The sequence below is a fragment of the Leopardus geoffroyi genome, chromosome B1 (assembly GCF_018350155.1).
Source record: "Leopardus geoffroyi isolate Oge1 chromosome B1, O.geoffroyi_Oge1_pat1.0, whole genome shotgun sequence".
NCBI classification, from domain to species: domain Eukaryota; kingdom Metazoa; phylum Chordata; class Mammalia; order Carnivora; family Felidae; genus Leopardus; species Leopardus geoffroyi.
In genome coordinates this window covers 116,394,605-116,416,242 of record NC_059327.1, presented here as the reverse complement: position 1 = coordinate 116,416,242, position 21,638 = coordinate 116,394,605, and the positions used below count along the sequence as shown (strand labels likewise).

The 21,638-nt window shown below is 33.1% G+C and overlaps 1 protein-coding gene across 2 annotated transcripts in view; it reads left to right on the top strand.

Annotated features, from left to right (window-relative positions):
- Positions 1 to 21,638, top strand: part of AIMP1 (aminoacyl tRNA synthetase complex interacting multifunctional protein 1) — a 38,709-nt gene that overhangs the window by 978 nt on the left and 16,093 nt on the right. For both annotated transcript variants that reach the window (XM_045471174.1, XM_045471180.1), the window contains exons 2-5: positions 9,221 to 9,354; positions 11,841 to 11,954; positions 15,121 to 15,285; positions 17,900 to 18,105. In XM_045471174.1, coding sequence (XP_045327130.1) covers positions 9,221 to 9,354; positions 11,841 to 11,954; positions 15,121 to 15,285; positions 17,900 to 18,105 — 619 coding nt within the window. The remainder of the gene's footprint in view (positions 1 to 9,220; positions 9,355 to 11,840; positions 11,955 to 15,120; positions 15,286 to 17,899; positions 18,106 to 21,638) is intronic.

Below are 21,638 nucleotides of genomic sequence, written 5' to 3'. Positions count from 1 at the left end.
GAGTTGAGTTAAGGGATTAAAGCTAGAGACAAAGTCATAGAAGGAACAGATCATGAAAGATAGTGAGGGCATCTAAGCTATTGGAGACTTTTGAGCAGTAGACGACATAATCTGGCTTCCTTTTATTTTATTTAATTTTTTTTTCAACGTTTTTATTTATTTTTTTGGGACAGAGAGACACAGAGCATGAACGGGGGAGGGGCAGAGAGAGAGGGAGACACAGAATCGGAAACAGGCTCCAGGCTCTGAGCCATCAGCCCAGAGCCTGACGCGGGGCTCGAACTCACGGACCGCGAGATCGTGACCTGGCTGAAGTCGGACGCTTAACCGACTGCGCCACCCAGGCGCCCCCTGGCTTCCTTTTAAAAAGAGGATCTTACTGGCTGCTGTGGAGAATATATTGAAAGGGACAGGGTACAGGAAAGACCAGTTTGGAGGCTTTTTTAGTAGACATGGTAGAGGAGACATGGTAGCTTGAGTAAGGGTGGTGAGAAATGGATGGTCAGGTTCTTAGTGCCCTTAATTTAGATGGATAAGAATATTGGTGGGTAGTAAGTTAATTTTCTCTAATTAGATTTGGGAAACACTTTGAAAATTAAGTGTAGTGTGAGTTTTAACACAAGTTAAAATCAGAGCTTTGCCATTTAATATTTGAATGGATTTAGACAAGTCATACTTTCTGAATTTTTCTATAAAATGGAAATGTTATCTCACACGGTTGAAAAGCTTGAAGAACTCCATATGTAATATGCTTGGCTCATTAAAATAGTGGCTGTTGTTATTAGCTGTGTTCTTGGATAGGAAATGGGAGTAAGATATTGCTGAGTGCTTCTTTGAATGTAAAGGGATGGTTAAACCCTACTGAAGAAATTCTGAATCAGGTAAAAGGTGACCTTGGTGTTTGCTAAGAAGGCCATGAGAGGCCTAGACATACCCTTTTTTAAAATTTTATGCATATTTCACTGGACAGGAAGATTTTCTGTGTCAATGGCCATAATACCTAAAATGTATGGACTGTCTTCTCATAGCCATCCCTTAAGTCCCCCAAGACTCCTTGTGCCCTTATTAGTAAAGAGGAAGAAGGCACTCCAGTAAGTAAAGAAAAACAATCAAGAATAAAAACAAGTTTCCAGTTTTGAAATGAGTAAGTCATGGAGATATAACATACAAAGCGGTGACTATGGTTAATACTCTATTAAATATTTGAAAGTAGCTAGAAGAGTGGATCTTGAAGGTTCTCATTACACGAAAAAAATTTTAGTAACTATGGTGAAGGACGTTAACTGGACTAATGTGATCATTTTGCAGTACACATAAGTATCGAATCACGTGCATCTAAAACTAATGTGTTAGTTATACCTCAAAAATTTAAATTTTTTTTAATGTTTATTTATTTTTGACAGACAGAGAGAGAGAGAGAGAGACAGAGCATGAGCAGGGGAGGGGCAGAGAGAGAGGGAGACACAGAATCTGAAGCAGGCTCCAGGCTCTGAGCGGTCAGCACAGAGCCCGACGTGGGGCTTGAACTCCCAGAACGCGGGATCATGACCTGAGCCGAAGTCAGACGCTCAACCGACTGAGCCACCCAGGTGCCCCCCTATACCTCAAAAATTAAAATAATAATAATAATAATAATTAATGTTGATTTATATTTGAGAGAGACAGAGATCACAAGCGGGGAGGGTCAGAGAGAGATGGAGACAGAATCGGAAACACACTCCATGCTCTGAGCTGTCAGCACGGAGTCCGATGCAGGGCTCGAACTCAGGAGTGGTGAGATCATGACCTGAGCCGAAGTTGGAGGCTTAACCGACTGACCCAGCCAGGTGGCCCACCTCAAAAATTTTTAAATAAAAACAGTGACACAGCTGATGAATGGCCAAGTTAGAATTTGAATTCGTGCCCTGACCACACGCCAAATAAATAAACATTCACAAAAAGCATAGTTTTAGGTCTGTTTTCAATATTTTGGCAAAGGTTGCAAAAATACTCGTGGAATTACTGCCAGTTACCACTGCTATTGTAGTTTGAGTGTCTCTGGGAGGGATTGTTCTCAAAATATTTAATTTTATTATATACCTTTTTAAAAATTCTTACATTTGACAGGTTTTAAATCCTAGTAGAGGTACTAACTTTGTTCTAAAAAGTATCCCTTATGTAGCACGGTAATAAAAATGTTCTTCTTGTGGGGTGGTTCGGCAGTTAGATTATGAAGCAAATGGAGGAATGAAGATTGGAAGGTTAGAATAAGAATGATGGTATAAAGGGAGAGAAAAAATTGATTAAAATCACTATAGTTATTCTGATATACATGTTTTTCTCATATTTACATTTCACAATTATTGATGTCTTAAAGTCACTATGAACTAAGTGGCACTTGCGACATAGTTGTCAGTGCCTGTACTTAATGCAGACTTGGTTATTATGGTTAATATTGTCATCAGTTTGGTTACGTGTAGTGTTGGTATGTAGTTGTTGGCTTTAATCTCCATTTTAAGTATCCTTTATATGCAGATTTACCATTAAAATGAAAAGTCACTGTGTATACACAGATAAGGGGAAACAAAAGAGTGACATAAGATAAAAATAGGGCTAAATTTAAAAGAGATTTTTCAAATGATACAGGGTGTGTGGTTTTTTTCTTAATGGTACATAAAATGCCAGAGCATCTTATGATTGGAGCCATTTTACAATTGGTGGCATCTTAGATTTTATGAAATACAGTACTTAGAGTGTCTAAGAAGAACATAAACTTTTACCTAGTTGAAGTTCTGAAACAGTGAAATCAGGTGTTTGGGAAGTAGAGAGACCCTTCCAAATTTTTGTAGAATTCTTATACTATAAAATAAAATTGAAAACCTGCACTTAAAATTTCCATTTCAAAGCAATAGCTTATTTGTTTATATTTGGTTCCTAACATTGAAAAGCCGGGGCAGGGAATTTGTTATTTAAAAGAAGTTACTGACAATTTAGAATCAGAGTGGGGAAAGACTACTGAGGTATAGGGAAGCCATTTGGCAATGATAGGAATCTCAGAAATAACCTTTTGTATATGTTTTAATGATTAAGATGTAGTTTAAATTCATGTATTTCCTAAAATCAGCAACAGCTTTAATGAATAGCAGCATCTTACAATGGCTTTTTAGATTTAATGACCCATAATGAATATTATGAACAAAATTAAAGGCAAAATAATTTAGATAATACTTTTCAAATGCTTTTTGTTATAAAATAAATTCATTATTTTTTAAAATTAGTAAAGGAAGAAGAAAAGTCTATCTAAACTATCCAGAAACTTACTATCCAAACCCAGTTTACGTACTCATGTACTGTTTTCTCTTTTTTTCTATGTGTTTTGCATTTGTAATTACTATGCATGCAATTATTATGTGTATTTTAATCTCCTAATCATTAAATAAAATTTAGTACAGATTAAGCTAGTATTCCCAAAATGTTTTAGAGGATATTAGTTCTATAATAGGTGCTCCTTGGTTAGGATTTTGTGGTTAAATACATTGGGAAACTCTACAGAATTATGTCTTTTATAGAAATTCGAGCTTCGATATTAAAAGAGGTAACTGCAGAATCAGACTGACCCTAAGTTTTAATCCTGTTACTAACTAGTCACATGACCTAAGGCAGACTAATTTTAATTCAAGTTTTCTTCTTTGTATAATGGAAGTAATTATAGAGTATTCATAGATGATCTATGTAAAGCATTTAGCCAGCCCATAATAAATACTCTAAAATGTTATCTGTTATTAACATTATTATTATTGGGTAACCTGAGTGGCTCAGTTGGTTAAACGTCTAACTCTTGATTTGGGCTAAGGTCATGGCATAGAGCCCTACATCTGGCTCCACACTGACAGTGGGGAGCCTGCTTGGAATCCTTTCTCTCTCCTCTCTCTGCTCCTGCCCCTGCTCACACTTGCTTTCTCTCAAAATAAGTAAATAAACTTAAAAAAAATTATTATTAGCATTATCATCTGTGAGAAAACCTAAGCCTATTAGCACATTAAAAGCTTTGAGGAGACAAAGGAAACTTAAAGTTATGAAATTCAGTAGGTACTCCATATAAAATACCGTGTAAAATTGAAAGTCACTGTGGAGCACTTGGCACATGATAATGAAATGAGCACTGGGTTGAATGGTACAAGATTTGTCCAAGCTTTAAGCAGTGTTTTTATTAAACTAGCACTGTTGCCCTAAACTTAACCTCATTTAATTTTTTTTTTCCAATTTACTGTGTTTTCCCTCATTTGTTTGAAAGCTTAGTGAATACAAAGAATATGTTTAATTTTGCTCTCTACTATAAACCCAGCACATGACTCAAAATCAGGAAATATAAGTAAAATTGGGGTCATGAACATAAGTTCTTTATAGGGACCTGGCAGGTGGCATAAGTGGCAGACAACAGGGAGTTGTTCAGTCTGTTTTGCCTTGTTTAAACCTTCAGCTGTTTCAACCATTGTTAACCCTGGAACACAAAGGGATCCCTGCTTTGTGTGGTGGTAATAGTTTGCAATCCTTAGAAGAGACTAGAAATCAGGACCAAACCCTGAAAAACATAAAAGGGACAAGTCAAGAAAAAGGATTCCTAAAAGGAGGTGCCAAGGAATAGAAAGTGAAATCAGGTGAAATTATCCTCATTATAAATTTAAAAAATGAAACACAGAGAAGTTAAGTAACTTTACCAAGATCACACAGGCTGTTAAGTATGTGATTCAACCAAGATTAGTTAGCTATAAATACTGTAAGGGAAAAAAAAGACAACTACTTTTCTGCTGGTGCAAGTGATCAATATCTACATATTACTATAAAATATGGACATAACTTTATGCATCATACTTATATTTTTGAAAAGTTTAAAGTTAATTAACAAGTACTAGAAAACCTATTCCCAGAGCTTCTAATTCAAAAACAATACATAGCTCTTAGCATTTGAGGAAAATTTTGTTCAACATATAGACTTGTCTTTCTAACTAATCCAGAATATCTCAAAGGACAGGTTAATTTTCACATCATGAGTAATACTGCCAAGATAACCTAGGAGTAAAGAAAAAATAGACGCTGGTTAAAACAGCTAGTGTGTTTTATAGTCGCTCCTAAATTTTATTTTGTCAAGAAAACTTGATTATTGCTGGAAACATGACTGTGCTAGCAAAAGATACTTTCTCTCTTAATGAGACGTCCTTTGTAATGATGTTATTGTTATTTGTGGCAGTTAAAATAGTTACAAGTAACCTATCATGTGATATATGTTGTAAATGTTGGTATATTATTAATTATTGCATAACCAAATAAAGCCTTTGTCGTAAGTAATTAGGATGTAGAGTATTTTCAGGTTTTAAATTCATGCATTCTTAAGTGTGCTGTTCAGTGAATTTTATTAAGACTATTTTTTAGAGCAGTTTTAGGTTCATAGCAAAATTGTGAGTAGAAAGTATTCAGTGAATTTTTATTCCTTTTTTCTTTTGCTTAAACCAAAACAATTTACATAATTTTCATAAGACAATTTTTCTCTTGGTATTCTTGGCCATTTGTTTGCCTTTGGCAAAATGGCATGTATGGCTTGTGCCGGACTGCTTTGCCTTTTGAGCTAAGAGTTGAGAACCATTAATACTAGTTTCTTAGAAGACTTTCACAAGGTGTTCAAACTGAAATCTATAAGCCATTCAGTATTCCTTTTTTGTGCACCATTTTTTTAAATAATCTTAAATCTAGTTTTAGAGTTTCTGTAATTACAATGGCAATTTTGTAGGGGAAAGTGCAAAGATTTCAGTTGGCTGTTGTCTTGTATTCCTGAGGACAGGAGTCTCTAGGTATATTTTATATACTATTATAAACAAAATTCACAATTAATGGAAATAAATTAATATTTATTACCCCCATAGACTGTATACCACCACTCACAAATTAAGGTATGGCTTAGCCAAATTATCTAAATGTATTTTTAATATCAATCTATAATTTGTATTTTTATTATTTGTTATGTTCTTAACCTTTAAGAAAACAAAAATCATTTACCTAAAGATCTACAAAATATCATGCTCATAGGTAGCCTACACTATTGGGAGCTTCTTGAAGGTGAGGTTTGTACATATATCCTATCTTTTTTTGTGTGACCAGAATTTTGTTCAGTGCCTGACATTTTTTACCACTTGCCAGAAATATTGAATATTATTCATGGTATCTTATTTTGCCACATATCGATGCTATGAGATACATAAAATTATCTCCATTTTACAAATGAGAAAACTTTTGGCTCAGAGAGGTTAGGTAAGTTGATTCGGAGGCAAAGGGTAGGATTTGATCCAAGGTCTTGTGATTTGCAAATCCATGTTCCTGTTATTAAATTACTTTTATTTCATACTCTTGTAAAAAGCTCTTAATATTGTAAACAAGGAGAAGGAATAATAATAATATGTATCTCATGGTGTTGTGATAATTAAGTTAATATTGTGAGGTGCTGAGAAAAAGACCTGGCAGTTACTAAAGACAAAGTAAGCGCTAGATATTATTACTCAACAATACCTATCAGGAGATTTGAGATGGCTTCTGTCATCCATAGTTATTTTATATACGAGTGGTTTATTAGGATCACTGTCATCTCTCTGTTCTCAACATTTTAAGACTTCATGTCCTATATATGTCTTTTCAGTAACATTTCTCTTTGTTACTAACATGTTTTCTCTTTATTTTTCATATTTTATTTGTACAATTATTTGATTAAAAATGAAACCATTTACAGAGCACCTGGGTGGCTCAGTTGGTTGAGCATCCTACTTTAGCCCAGGTCAGGATCTTGTGGTTCATGAGTTCCAGCCCTGCTTCGGGCTCTGTGCTGACAGCTCAGAGCCTAGAGCCTACCTCACTCAGTTATTGTGTCTACCTCTCTCTCTCTCTCTCTCTCTCTCTCTCTGCCCCTCCCCAGCTCGTGTTCTGTCTCTGTCTCTCTCTCAAAAATAAAAAACATTAAAAAAAAACCCAAAAACCTAAAAATGAATCCATTTTTACTGAATATTTCAAGTGATGTCTCAGTCCTAGTTTTATTTCATGATTTAAAGTTAGACCTTAATCTAAAGTTATAACAGTAAAGTTATAGCCAAGTATATAAATTATGCTTCTTTTATAATTTATGTAATAAATACATAAAGCATTGATATATATATATATATATATATATATATATATATATATTATCAGTATCATTCAAAGTGTTACCACTTCTTTTTATCCCATTGTTTTCTCTAGTGGTTTTATATATATATTTAGTATATTCAGCTCATTTGTGTTCATGTTTTTAAGCATTCTTTCTTACTAAATTTACGCTGGTGCTTCAGTATGTATTACAAAAGTGATATTTTATATAACGATTTTGTAGATAGTTAATAGATTTATCAACTCAGTAAAATATCTTTTTTCTCTCTTCGGTGGGATTTATGATCTCTATTTTGCAAATTATTGTTAGTTTTGAAACTTTTTCTGTGAGTCAGGACAGGAGTTTCATGTTTGGCTGGTATTTGTGAGATAACTTCTGTACCAGTAGACAAATTCATGACAACTATTTTATACTTATAGTTATTTCTTATGAGTTAATATATTCATTTACTGGGGATTTTTCTAAGGCATATCACTAATGTCACATTTATTTTGGTATTAACTCATCAATTTTTTTCTTTTTTTTTTTTGCTACAAAAGTAAAAGTTAACAAATTATGCTAAATCAAATACTCATTATTTTTCTTGGGATAGCTATTTCACCTATTGAATATATTTGATTATTATGTTAGACTAAAGTAAACATTAAACTGAAAGAATGCTAATAGGAGGATACTAAAAGTCCAAAACAACAAGCTGTTTTTACCTTAACTTTCTTCATATGTTCGTATGTATTTTTCTCTAAAATTCTAAAAAAAAAAAACATTTGAGGAGCAACGGCGTATTCTGTGTTTATGTTGGTAAAAATTGGCTGAATTAAAAAGTTAATATCTTCATTTTCAATTTTTGTACCAAAATGCTCTGTATTTTTTAAATTGTTAAATAATAGTCCGTATAGAAAATGAGAGGTTTACTATGACTTTCTCAGATTAACCGCATTTATATTTTCTTCATTTATTAGCAACTTTATTTTTATCAGTTTTTTTTAGTCATTCTATTTATAAATTGTTAACTTTAGCGTAAAAGTTTTTTGAGGATTGTTTCTCTTTTAATAAAAAGGTAAAGATTTCAGAATGTCCTTTTTATAGGATGGATATTGCATGATTTGAAATTTTCAAACATCTTACATTATTTGTCCTTTATTAGCCAATTTTTTCCTTTATCAAAAAATTTCACCATTTTATTGTGTATCACTTATTTAAAATCAGAATTACTTCAGCAGTGCTTGTGTCATTGTTATGTTTTGTATTATAAATTAAAGTTAATCAGGTAAAAAAGAGCAATTTGTAGTATTAATGATTTATCTTGTCTTTTGTTACTGTGACTGTTTTAATACTTGGCAGTTTAAACTTTAACATTATGAGTTAATCTCAGAATGCTTGCATATACACATTTTTCTGAACACTGACAGGATGTTTTCTAATTTCTGTAAATTATTACGAAATTAAAAGTCTAATTATTTTCTTTAATAGAGTCACAGTATATATGCTGACATTATTTCTGAGTAGGCATGTCTTTAATATTGATATGTTCCTAATTGTTGATCTTTCTCTTTTGTCTTTCCTAAGTCACATATTCCTCCTTACATTTGTACATAGTTAAATAAGCGGTAGAAATATCCAGTATCTAAAAGTAGCATATAAAAAGGGAATTCAGCAACTCTTAACTTTGGAACACAGGAGTGGCACTCAGTTACAGCTTGGTTAAGGTTATTGTTATTCTTTTCCCTTAGTCTTCCTGTTTTGTGTTATAATACTCTGCTGTATTTTAAAAGTTTCTTTAAAATTTTCCAGCCTAAAATGTGAAATAGCATGTTTTTTGCATTTAGGGAAAGAAAATTGATTCCCTCTTCCAAACATATTGAGGAGTTAGTCATTTAATGTTTCTGCCATTTATTTGGTTTGTTGTTCTGGAGGAAAAGTATAGGAAATGTAGTTTTCTAGTATATTGATCTGTTAAAGTGGAAGATGTTTTTCCTTTCAAACTCTTGCTTAGTGTTCTGTACAATAAATTTTATTCCTTCTGTGGTATAACTTATCACTTATTTTTTCACTTAGGATTTTCTGCCGTATCTTTAAAAAAATGGCAACTAATGGTGCTGTTCTGAAGAGACTGGAACAGAAGGGTGCAGAAGCAGATCAAATTATTGAATATTTAAAGCAGCAAGTTGCTCTTCTTAAAGAGAAAGCAAGTAAGAGATTTTACATTTTCTGAGGAGATACTTAAAAGGAATTCACATATTGACAGCACAAAAACTGTGCTTACCCCGTAAATATTATTTCATCATCTTGATGATAACTTAGATTGCTTTAACATTTTAATTTTGAGTAAAATATTTTGAGATTAAGACAAATTAGAATTCATATGTAGTGAATGTAATATAAGGAAAACAGTGTATTATTTTAAGAGTGCTAAAGGAAAATTCATGTTTAAAATAAGTTGATATAGAATTGGAGAGTAAAATGAAGAAAATTGGGTAAAATCAAATATGAACTCAGATATCTCCTGTGAAAATATATACTCATATTACCCTCTACTGAGGCATCTTCTGAAATGATTTTTACATTTTTCCAATATGTCTTTAAATTTTACCTAGAAATTGCTATGATAAGTACAAAAATATCAAATCTGAATTTCTCCTTTTAGGATTTAGGTTGAATTTTGTTAAGTATATTTTATTTCTCAATAGTCCATGTTAATGGTGTGACGAAAATTCCTAAGTCTTTTACCATAACTAAAGAAATGCTTTTCTTTGCTGTATAAGATTGTGAATGGCTTACAGAATTGTACATTTACTCTTCAGAATATTTTTTCTTTATTTTAAAATACTGCTTTAATTATGTCTTTTTTATAACATTTTATAAACTTTCTTATTTTTCTTAAAATTCTTAAAGGATTTTTCTTGTTTTTTTTCTTAAAGTTTTTAATATTTCTTTCCATTAGTAAGATAAAGAGATTAGAGATGATCTCTAATCTCTTCTGTGAATTTTTTCTCATATGGGTGCCTGTTAACAACTTGACTAACATTTTAATTTTGCTAATTAAAAGAAAAAGGAACCTTTCTACCCTTAGTGCATGTTTATTCTTCACCTTTATCATTATTACTTTTTGGTAGCCTATCCTGATGCTTCCCAGTCCCATTGTTCCTGTTTTGCAATAAATATTTTGTAAAATCTCTTAATGTTTTGTAAATAAAATATTTTTTAGATAAAATAACCTACCTATACACATAATTTTAAACCATACATTAATCATGTATATAATACACAGGAAAATTAAAAAAGAAAGTAATTTATAAATAGTAGTAATAATAATAATACGTATTTTAGTAAGTAAATTCTTAGGTGGATGGTATTACCAGACATATGAGAAAGTCATATGCTATATGATTCACATACATAGAATCACCAAGAATGCAACAGATATAATGCTAATTGATATGAGTGTTTATTTAGTCTGCCTTTATGTTAGCAACTCCGATAGCAGAAGCAGCTTTCAGTTATGTTTTTGATTTACTCAGAATGATGAATAATTCTTCGGGTAAGGCTGTGAACAAAGCAAAGAATAGTTTATTCTTGATTTATATGATACCTGATTTATAAAAAATTCAGGGTGTGATGAAAATGTTTAATAATATTTTGTGTTTATATATAAAACATAGGATATAGGCTCAAATGATTAACAGGATTTTCACCTACACAGATGTACAATCGGTCAGTGGAAAATTCTGCAGAATGTGAAACAGCTCTTCATTTTATGAGTGTATCTAGCATGTTTTGGGACATTGGCATCCCTGACTTCTGCCCAATAAATGCCCCAAAATACTCCCACAGATTTTAAGAATCCTACCTCGGGAGCAGTCCTAACCCCACTGAGAATCATTGTTTTTTGTTTGTTTGTTTTGTTTTGTTTTTATTCTTTTGTATATCCTGTTACTCACCTTTAACGCACGTATTATATGTTGAGCAAATCTTTGAAGCTATTTCACTCACTAAATGTTTGGCAGGCCAGCTCAACCTCTGAGAAATTAGGAAAAAAAGAATAACAGATTGTACTTTTACAAGGTAATGATTAAAAAGAAAGAAGTGAGAATAGTTTTTTTATGGTTTGCTATCATTAGATCTCCAGCTTAAAGAAATAATAATGTATCTTAATATTTGTCTCATTTTGATAGTTTATGTATTATTGATTTGTCATTAGCATCATTATGGAAGCTAGAAAAACAATTCATAAACAAAACTTAAAAAAATTTATTTTTAAATTTTTATTCAGTTTTTGAGAGTGAGAGAGTGAGCATAAGCAGGGTAGGGGGTATCAGAGAAAGAAGGAGACACAGATTCTGAAGCAGGCTTCAGGCTCTGAGCTGTCAGCACAGAGCTGGACGTGGGGTTTGAACTCATGAACTGTGAGATCATGACATCAGCCAAAGTTGGATGTTCAACTGACAGCCACCCAGGCGCCCCATAAACAAAACTTTTCTGTTCTGTTATTATTTCACAGATTTTTTACCGTTTTTGTAGTTTAATAAATTCTAAACTGATATAAAGGAATAGACAAATATTTGTTTACTGGTATTATCTTAGTTGTGTTTATACTGCTATGCTCTTTTCAAATAGTATTCATAAGAAACCTTTTAGAAAACATGGCTATATCTTTACTGGATTTTCTTGATCCTAGTTTTGCAGGCAACTTTGAGAGAAGAGAAGAAACTTCGAGTTGAAAATGCTAAATTAAAGAAAGAAATTGAAGAATTGAAACAAGAGCTAATTCAGGCAGAAATTCAAAACGGAGGTGATTAAATATTGAAATAATAGGTTGTTTTGATTTATAATAGTAATTATATCATTGTTTATTAAGTTAGGTATTATGCTAGATTTCTCATTTTATCCCCATAGTAGCCCTTCTTATGCAATTGTTCCCCTTACAAAAGAGAAAATGGAGATTTAAGAAAGGCAAATGATCTTGTTTGAGCTCATGCAAAAAGTGGCAGAGCTGGGTTTCAAAAACCTATGCTTTTAGTGACGTTGAGCATCTTTTTCATGTGTTTGTTGGCATCTGTACGTCTTTGGAAAAATGTCTCTTCAGGTACTATGCCTATTATTAAGTGGATTATTATTATTGGTGTTGAATTATTATTATTATAATTATTTTTGGTGTTGAATTATAGTTGTTCTTCATATAATTTGGATATTAACCCCTGATCAGATATATCATTCGCAAGTGTCTTCCCTCATTCAGTTAATTGCCTTTTTGTTTTGTGGATGGTTTCTTTCACTGTGCAAAAGGCTTTATTCTGGTGTAGTCTTAGTAGTTTAGTTTTGTTTTTGTTTCTCTTGCTTCAGTTTAGAAAATGTTTAGAAAATGTTGCTGTGGCTGAAGTCAAGAGAAATTATTGCCTATCTTTTCTTCTAGGAACTTTCAGATCTCACATTTAGGTCTTTAATCCATTTTGAGTTTATTTTTGTGTATTCTGTAAGAAAGTGCTCCAGTTTCATTCTTTTGCATACAGCTGTTCAGTTTTCCTAACACCATTTGTTGAAGAGACTGTCTTTTTTCCATTGTATATCTTACCTCATCAGGGAAATCATACTGTACATGTGAAAGTAATGTAGCACATTGTATGTTAATTATACTTGAATTAAAAAAAAAAAAAAACTTTCGTTAAAAAAATTTTTTTATGTTTATTTATTTTTGAGAGAGAGGGAGAGACAGAGTGTGAGCAGAGAAGGGGCAGAAAGAGAGGCAGACACAGAATCCGAAGCAGGCTCCAGGCTCTGAGCTGTCAGCACAGAGCCCAACGTGGGGCTCGAACTCACAAACCGCGAGATCATGACCTGAGCTGAAGTCAGACGCTCAGCTGACTGAGCCACCCAGGGGCCCCTTTTTTAAAAAAATTTTTTTTATGTTATTTTTGAGAAAAAAAAAAAAAACTATGCTTTTAATCTATGTGCTATATGCTTCAACTAGATCATCACTGTTCCCTATTAGTTATTGAAAATAAGCCATAATAATATTTAGCTGACATTTATTAAGTTTTACTATATGCCAGGCAGGTGTGCCAAGTGTTTCATGTATATTATATATTTTATCCTTAAAATTGAGTACACAAATGTCCTTGTTTTATACATGAGGGAATTAAAGCTGACAGCTATAAAGTAATTTGCTTGAAATCATAAAGTTTTTATAAATGTTTATTTATTTTGAGGGAGAAAGAGAGAGAGTGCACGCGTGTTGGCAAGGAGGGGAGGGGCAGAGAGAGAATCCCAAGCAGGCTCCACGCTCAGTTCAGAGTCTGATGCAGGGCTCAGTCTCAATTGTGAGATCTTGACCTGAGCCAAAATCGAGAGTCTGTCGCTTAACCAACTGAGCTACCCAGGCACTCCTGAAATCATATAATTTTTAGGTTATTCAACTCAGCAGATAATTATCATTTCAATTATGTTATAAATAAAAATTTAAATTTTACTGAATTATTTTAAAGGTGTCTAGACAAATTTATATTATAGAACAACAATAATAATAGCTCTGTTACAATATTAAAGTACCACACAGAGAGACGCATTTGATTATATTATAGAAAATCTTTCCTAAGTGAGTTAAGTAGGCCCAAGTATAGTGAAAGTCTCTCTTACTACTTCCTATCATGTTATTCTGTCAGTGAGTGGTTTATTTTGAATTCTGTAGTATGGGTTCTACCCTTTGTGAGCTAAACAAAAGTAAGGAAAAATCAATAATGTGTGCTTAAAACTATCAACTGAAGAGAATATTGTTTGTTAATGAAAAATGTGATCTTTTCCACAACAAAGAGATTTGGAATACAGGTACAGAATTAAATAAACAGTTAAAATATTAGCAGTGTAAAACTGCTTTCCATTTTCCCAGTTCCAGAAGTTTGCCCTGGAACATTTTAAACTCTAATCTTATTAATGAAATGCTAAAGCATATCAACAGCTTAAATTAAAGTATTGTATTCTGTCGAATGGTGGAACATAAAATAAGGAGTGTCACATTACTTAATGAAGCAATAGCCTCCAGGGAACTTAAAAATACCTCAGAAAAGTGGTCTGAATATTGGCCAGAATCTAACCCACATCAAAATCCCTCACAAGATTTTGTTTTTCCATATTCACTAGGCCGTAAGAGTGTTTTTAACATTGCTGAAGGAATTTTCTTCCTTAAAAAGTTTTTTGAAATAGAATTATGGACTTGCATCTCCATTAATGCTGATAAAGAAATGACTATTATTAAAACACTTTCCTAGTTAATTTTTCAGTATAAAAGAAAACCTGAGTGAAAAACATGCCATCTTGCCAAACCATGAGAGGCTAGTCTCTGGAGACAGACTGCCTCAGTATAAATTTATTTTCCTACTCATTCTATGTGTGATGGGCCAAGTTTTTAACTTCTGTATTGCTCATGTTGATCATCTGTAAATGGGGATGTGAATAGAAGTTACTGCTTTTAGAGGTGCCTCGGTGGCTCAATCGCTTGGGTGTCTTAACTCTTGATTTTGGCTCAGGTCATGATTCCAGGGTCATGGGATCGAGCTCCATTTTGGGCTCTGCACTGAGCATAGAACTTGCATAAGATTCTTTGTCTCTGTCTCTTTCTCTCTCCCCCTTTCCCTTGTTTCTGTTCTCTTTCTCTAAAAAACAACAACAGAAAACTTACTGCTTTTAGGGTATTAGAAATACAAGAGTTAACTTCTATAAAGCATTTTGAAAAGTGTCTAGGACATAATCCATGATAAATATTAGTCATTATTATTGTGTGCAATTGTCTCAGTTGAGTCATTAGTGATTAAATGAGGATCTTTTAACTTTTATCATGTTTAAAATATTATTAATTTTTTGGCAGCCTTTTTACAGTCTCAGAGAGTAGAGATTTGATAATCATATACCGTGAAATTTTCTTTTAAAAAGAGTTCATAATGACTTTATTTCATTTTCTGTATCAGTGAAACAAATACCATTCCCATCTGGTACTCCACTGCAAGCTAATTCCACAGTTTCCGAAAAAGTGATACAGTCTATACCAATAACAACTGTATCTTCTGGTGCCAAAGAACAGATAACAGGAGGAAGAGCAGAAGAAAAGATGAAAGAGAAAATTGAAATGAAAGGTATTGTTAAACTTCAAGGTTACTTGGCTCTTGACTGGTTTATCAGATGTCAACATTTTCGATATTAATAGTGGTGTCAAAAGAAGTTGAAACCTTTATGAACTAGAATAAAATTAGGAACAGTATGATATTGGAATATAGAAACTGAGCTCTAAAGGAATATGTGAAGATTGACCAGGTTGACAGGGTAGGAGTGTGTTATTTGAGGTAGAGTATGTTTTAACATAACTAAACATAGAAAGTAGAGATTAAGTGTAAGGGTCCATATGTGGTTTGATGTGACTAAATTTTAGTGTATATTTCAGTTTCAGAGAAGTCACAGGTAGAAAGTTAGCTTTTTAGTCTTTTCTAATTTATCCTTAACCTTATTGCTTGAAGCTGTTCTCATAAATCTGACTCTTTTTTGACCTCGTCTCCTTTACTCCTTTGTAGCTTTCATTTTCTAGGTATATCTAAAAAAAGTGCTTTTATAATTCATTATTCATACCTCTCATAACACTTATAACCACTTAAGATTTTTTGGAAAATATGGCTGAGGAATTTGTGAACTAACCTAAGCCAATTTAGCATCTAACACTTGCCAGTTCCTTTTGGTAAACATCAGTAACCTTTCTTAGAAGTAGATAGGAGCTGTACACCTTCTACATAACTTCACCACTGGGTGGTATGGTTATAGTGAAAGCAACTCAAACTAATTCTTTCACTTTATAAAATTCATTCAGATGTAGGCACAGAGCAATCAGCCTGTTCTAAGTATGATGAAGTTCATACCCAAAATAAGATGTTGTATTTTTGTGACTGCAGGATTAGTTAATCTTCTAGTCAAATGAGACAAGAGTCTTCCTTTGTGGGAGGAGGAAGTACACAAGACCAAATGGAGCTCTATGTTTAGAATGCCTGTGTCCAGTGGTACTGTCTGTAGTGATGGAGATACTGTATAGCTTCATAATACAACACAGTAGCTAATAACCAGTCATGGCTGTTGAACATTTTAAATGTGTCTGGTGTGACTAAGGAACAGAGTTTTTTATTATTTTAAATTTAAATGTAAATAGCTGTGTGTGGTTGGCAGCTACCATATTGGGCAGTGCTGGGATAGTGGGGTGTTCCATTGGCGCTTGGCTGCTAGAATTGCCAGAATCCATTTCTGCTCATGCAGAGGCTATGGTTACAATACAGTCTTTGTAGCCTGCCACATGTGAGCATCGCTCATCTTTTAACGAAACATGTCTAAAATCTTTTATGATGACTAAGCTCTTGGTATAGATTTTGACGTTTGCAGTCACCTCTGGACTATGGATTCCTGATAAAAGTATTGCAAATGCCTAGGGAGTAGATTAAAGTTAAAAATGTAGATATGTAGATATACTATTATACTGCATTATATTAAATATATAGATTATCACTCAAAGGTAACTACTTTAAGATTTTTGGTGTATTGTTTCCTAGTAATTTTGTTGTATATTCTGTATCACTTGGATTTTTACTAGCTTTTGCTAGTAAGATTAAACATTGTTCATTATTTCGAATTACCTCTTCTTTTGTAAGCTCTCTTTGTATAAATTGTGAATGTCCTTACACAAAGTCATTCTCTCCCACTTTAGGCAGAATTATTTATCTCTGCATTTCTGTATTATATCTTTGTGTATGTAATGTTTGTCACATATTCATTATATATATCTGTCTTCCTTAAAAGAGATTTTCAGTGCCTTGGATCTCAGTAAATATTTGTTCAAAGATTAAACAAAGGTGTAATCGAGAAGGAGTGCTTCTAAGTCACAACTATTTATCTCTACCCTGTAGGTTGCAGGTGAATAAGTTTTTATTTTGTTTTACTTTTTTTTCTGCCAGAGAAGCTAAATGTAAACTTAAGGAATATGAATTCTTCATAGGTCACATTTTGATTCAGTGATCAAAGTGATCAAATGCTAATAAGAGTTAGATTTTCAACATAAATAAGAGGAGTATTTTTAAAACATTAGAATAAAATGTTCTCTTCTCCATAGTTGCTCAGATAAACCTAAAACCCTAAGTGTTCAGAGAAATACAAGAAATGGTGAAATTCATTGTATAGTTATTGGTGTGTTTAAAGAGAGAAACATTTTATCAGTGAAATTATACTTGATTATATAGTTCATTCTCTTAGCTGGCTACTAATTGTGATGTTCTTCCTAAATAAAGGATTTTTCACTTTCTAAAGAGACACAGTAAAAATTTTAAAGGATTTTCTCCAACTCTGTTTCAGGGAAAGGCAAATTTTCTCAATAAAAGTCCATTTAATATCTTAAGCTTTGCAGACCAAAAAGTCACCATAACTATTCAACTGTGCTATACTGCAAAGGCATCCATAGACATTATGTAAATAAATGAACATGGTTTACCAGCTTCTATTCTATGTCTTTAGAGATTTAGGCAGTTATTTAAGAGAGAAATAGCTAAATTAGGGTTCGGGAAATTATGACTCGAATAATTCTTTCCTGTGTTACTATTTAAGTGAAGGTAGGAGATAAACACTCTTTTTCTTTTGAAGCTCATCAGTATTGAAGCTAATGAGTTTTTCATAGTTTGTTTTTGTTTTACTTCTGATGTTTAACCATTCAAAAATATTTTTTAGAGAAAAAGGAGAAAAAACAATCAATAGCAGGAAGTGCTGACTCTAAGCCAATAGATGTTTCTCGTCTGGATCTTCGAGTTGGTTGTATCATTACTGCCAGAAAACATCCTGATGCAGATTCTTTATATGTAGAAGAAATAGATGTTGGAGAAACAGCCCCAAGAACAGTTGTCAGTGGCCTGGTGAATCATGTTCCTCTTGAACAGGTAATCTGTACAATTAAAGTTACTTCTGCATACACATGTCACTTTTTCTTGATGTTCTTCCATATAATTTTGTATAAGGTGGCCATACCACATGAGCCAGTATTGACTGGATCATTTGATTAATTTTTAATAAAATAAATTTCACCAAAAAAAGTGAATAAAAGTACCAAAAACCTGCAAAAGAGTTGCAAATTAAGATCAAATTCATGAGGATAGAAAGAAAGGAGATGGGGCATCTGGGTGGCTCAGTTGGTTAAGCATCGACTCTTGATTTCAGCTCAGGTCATGATCTTACAGCTCGTGAGTTTGAGCCCCATGTCCAGCTCTGGGCTGACTGTGGAGCCTGCTTGGGATTCTCCTTCTCCCTCTTTCTCTGCTCCTCCCCTGCTTGTGCTATAAATCTCTCTCTCAGATAAATAAACATTTAAAAAGAAGAAAGATGCATTATTTTTTCTCAGTTTTTAAAATGTTTTTAGTTTAGTGTTTTATATGTAATATAGTATAAATATCTTTATCATCATTGTTCTGTCATGGAATTTTATTATTCCTTGATTTTTTTTAAATCACTGTTATGTAAACCCAGAAAGCATCAATCTAAAAAGTAAGGGTAAGAATGAATCTTTTTTTTTTTTTTTTATAACTCAAGAAATATTTTCATACTTGAAGAAAAAAAGAGGAGAGGGGCTAATGGAGCTTGAACTTAAAATTTTTAATGGATTTTTTTGTTTCTTAAAAACTGGATGTTTTATATTTTGTTATTACTTAGGTCTTTAAAATATGTGTATGTGTGTGTGTGTGTGTGTGTGTGTGTGTGTATAGACACGTGTGTATTTCCAATGACAGTGGAAAAACTTACAGGCAGTAATGGTTTTAATTTGGTCTTTCAAGACATCTTCTATAGTAATTTGAGTCATCTGCCTATTTCCTTTGCCCCATGGTGCTTCGGAGATACTGCAAAGGCTGTAGACTTTTAACATTAAAATAGTTCTTCTCTGTTCATTGCCAACTCTGTTGCTTATTCACTTTGCGATTTTGAATAAATCCCTACATTCATTCATTCATACTTCCAGATACTTCCAGGCACTATTCTAGATAAGGGATATAGCAGTGCATTAGGATGACTGGTAGGTAGGTAGGTAGGTAGGTAGGTAGGTAGGTAGATTTGTTTAGAAAACAAAAACCAAAAATCTGCCTTTGTGAAGCTCACAACCCTATGGGGTAGTGAGAAAAATCAACATATAGAGTATATTGAATAGTGGTAAGTATTAAAAGAAAAATAAAGTAGGGAAAGAGTCTGAGTTGAAGTTAGAATTATGTAATTTTATATAAAGTAGCCTGGGAAGGCATCATAAAGAGACATTTAAGTAAAGGACTAAGAAAGTGAAGAAAAGTCGTATGTCTGTCTGGTAGAAGAGCATTTCAGGCAGTTGTAAGTCAGATGTATGCCTGGCATGTTGCAAGAACAGCAGGAAGCAGTGTCACTATAGCAGAGTAAATAAGGGGGAATACCATGCAGTATGAAATCAGAGAGAGGGATGCCAGATGACCTAAGATCTTACAGATCATTGTATAGACTTTGACTTATGTTCTGAATGAGGTGAAAGCCATTGGAGACCTGTTGAACTAAGGAGAAACATGGCCTACCTCATAAATTAATAGGATCATCTGGCTGTTCTGTTCAGGTGAGAAAAACAGATATAAGCAGTTTAGTGAAAGTTTCTCTTTAAAAAAAGACTTGGTTCCTGTGTATGCTTTTGTTCCCTCTTTTTAACACTCCTCTTTTCTAGGACCAGGACTTCTTTATAACTGCTTATGGTGTTAGGTTCATAAGAAGCTCTGGAGAAAAGAACCAATTGATCTTGAGCCAGCTCAAATTGGAAAATCTCCTCCTACATTGGGTTTCATCTTTTTTGTTCCCATAAGTTGCAGACAATTTCTTCTCTTCCTACAACTGTCAGCCATAGCCTTAAACAAAGCTGTTTATATACACATCTGTATCTAACCTATCAAGACAGTAGCAGTAAATATTGTATAAAGCAGAAGCACTTTGCCCCCCAAATTGCATACTAAACTTTGTAGATTTGTGTGTTTTTCTAATGTAAAGGTCCATGGGTATCATCTGATGCTTTAACAGTTGCATCTAGACAACCCTGTTCTTTTTTCTTATACGTATATTCTATAACTTCTTTTCTAACATGTGGCATTTTCAAATTATGTATATGAAGAAGAGTCTTATTCATGAAGACCCCTGAAAAGGGGGCCTTTTGAATTTGAGTCTTAGGCCTGTTACTATTTTTATTTATTATTTTTTAATCATAGGATTTGGGGGTAAATTTCCCATAACATTAATTTATAAAAGCATTATTTATTTATTTATTTATTGTTTAATGTTTATTTATTTTGAGAGAGCACGCACTAGTGTGTGGGAGAGGGGCTGAAAGAGAGAGAGAGAGAGAGAGAGAGAGAGAGAATGCCAAGCAGGCTTTGTGCTGTCAGTTCAGAGCCTGATTGGGGTTCAGACTCAAGAACCATAAGATCATGACCTGAGCCGAAATCAGGAGTTGGACACTTGACCAATTGAGCCACCCAGGCACCCGCAAACCATCTTTTTTTATTTAGAATGTGCCTTTTCTCTTCCCCTGCTGTAATAATTCTCTTGTATGCTATTTTAAGCTTGTTGAAAGAACATAAACAACTGTGTTCCTTGGTTTTGCTAAATGGGGAAAAAATTAAGACACTTCAACTTGTGAAGATTAAAGAAATTTCTGTTTGCTTCTATGACAAATTGTAGAAATGGCCTAAATGTTATATGCAGTGTACATAATACTTTTGATATTTGTTTTTGAAGTATAGTTGACTTGCAATGTTATGTTAATTTCAGGTGTACAATTGTTTCAGTGATTTAACATTTCTATTCATTACTCAGTGCTCACCACAATAAGTGTAGTCACCATGCAAAGTTACTAAAATATTATTGATTATATTCCCTATACTGTACTTTTCATCTCCATCACTTATTTATTTTATAACTGAAAGTTTGTACCTCTTAATCCCCCATACTTATTTTGCCCATCCTCCCACCCACCCTCCTATCCACTTCCCTCCTGACAACCACAGGTTTGTTCTCTGTATTTAAGGGTCTGTTGTTTATTTCTTTTGTGTTTTAGATTCTGCATATAAGTGAAATCATTTAGTATTTGTATTTCTCTGTTTGATTTCTTTCACTTTACATCATACCCTCTAAGTCCATCCATGTTGTCTCAAATGGCAAGATTTCATTCTTTTTGTAGCCGAGTAATGTTCCACTATATGAGTATTCCACATTATGTATATTTCTATATGTATATACACACACATACACATATGTATGTATACATGTTTATCCATTCATCTATCTGTGGACCCTAGGGTTGCTTCCATATCTTGGCTATTAGAAATAATCCTGCAGTAAATGTAAAGGTGTGTATCTTTTTGAATTTGGGTTTTCATTTTCTTTGGGTAAGTGCCCCGTGGTGGAATTATTGTATCATATG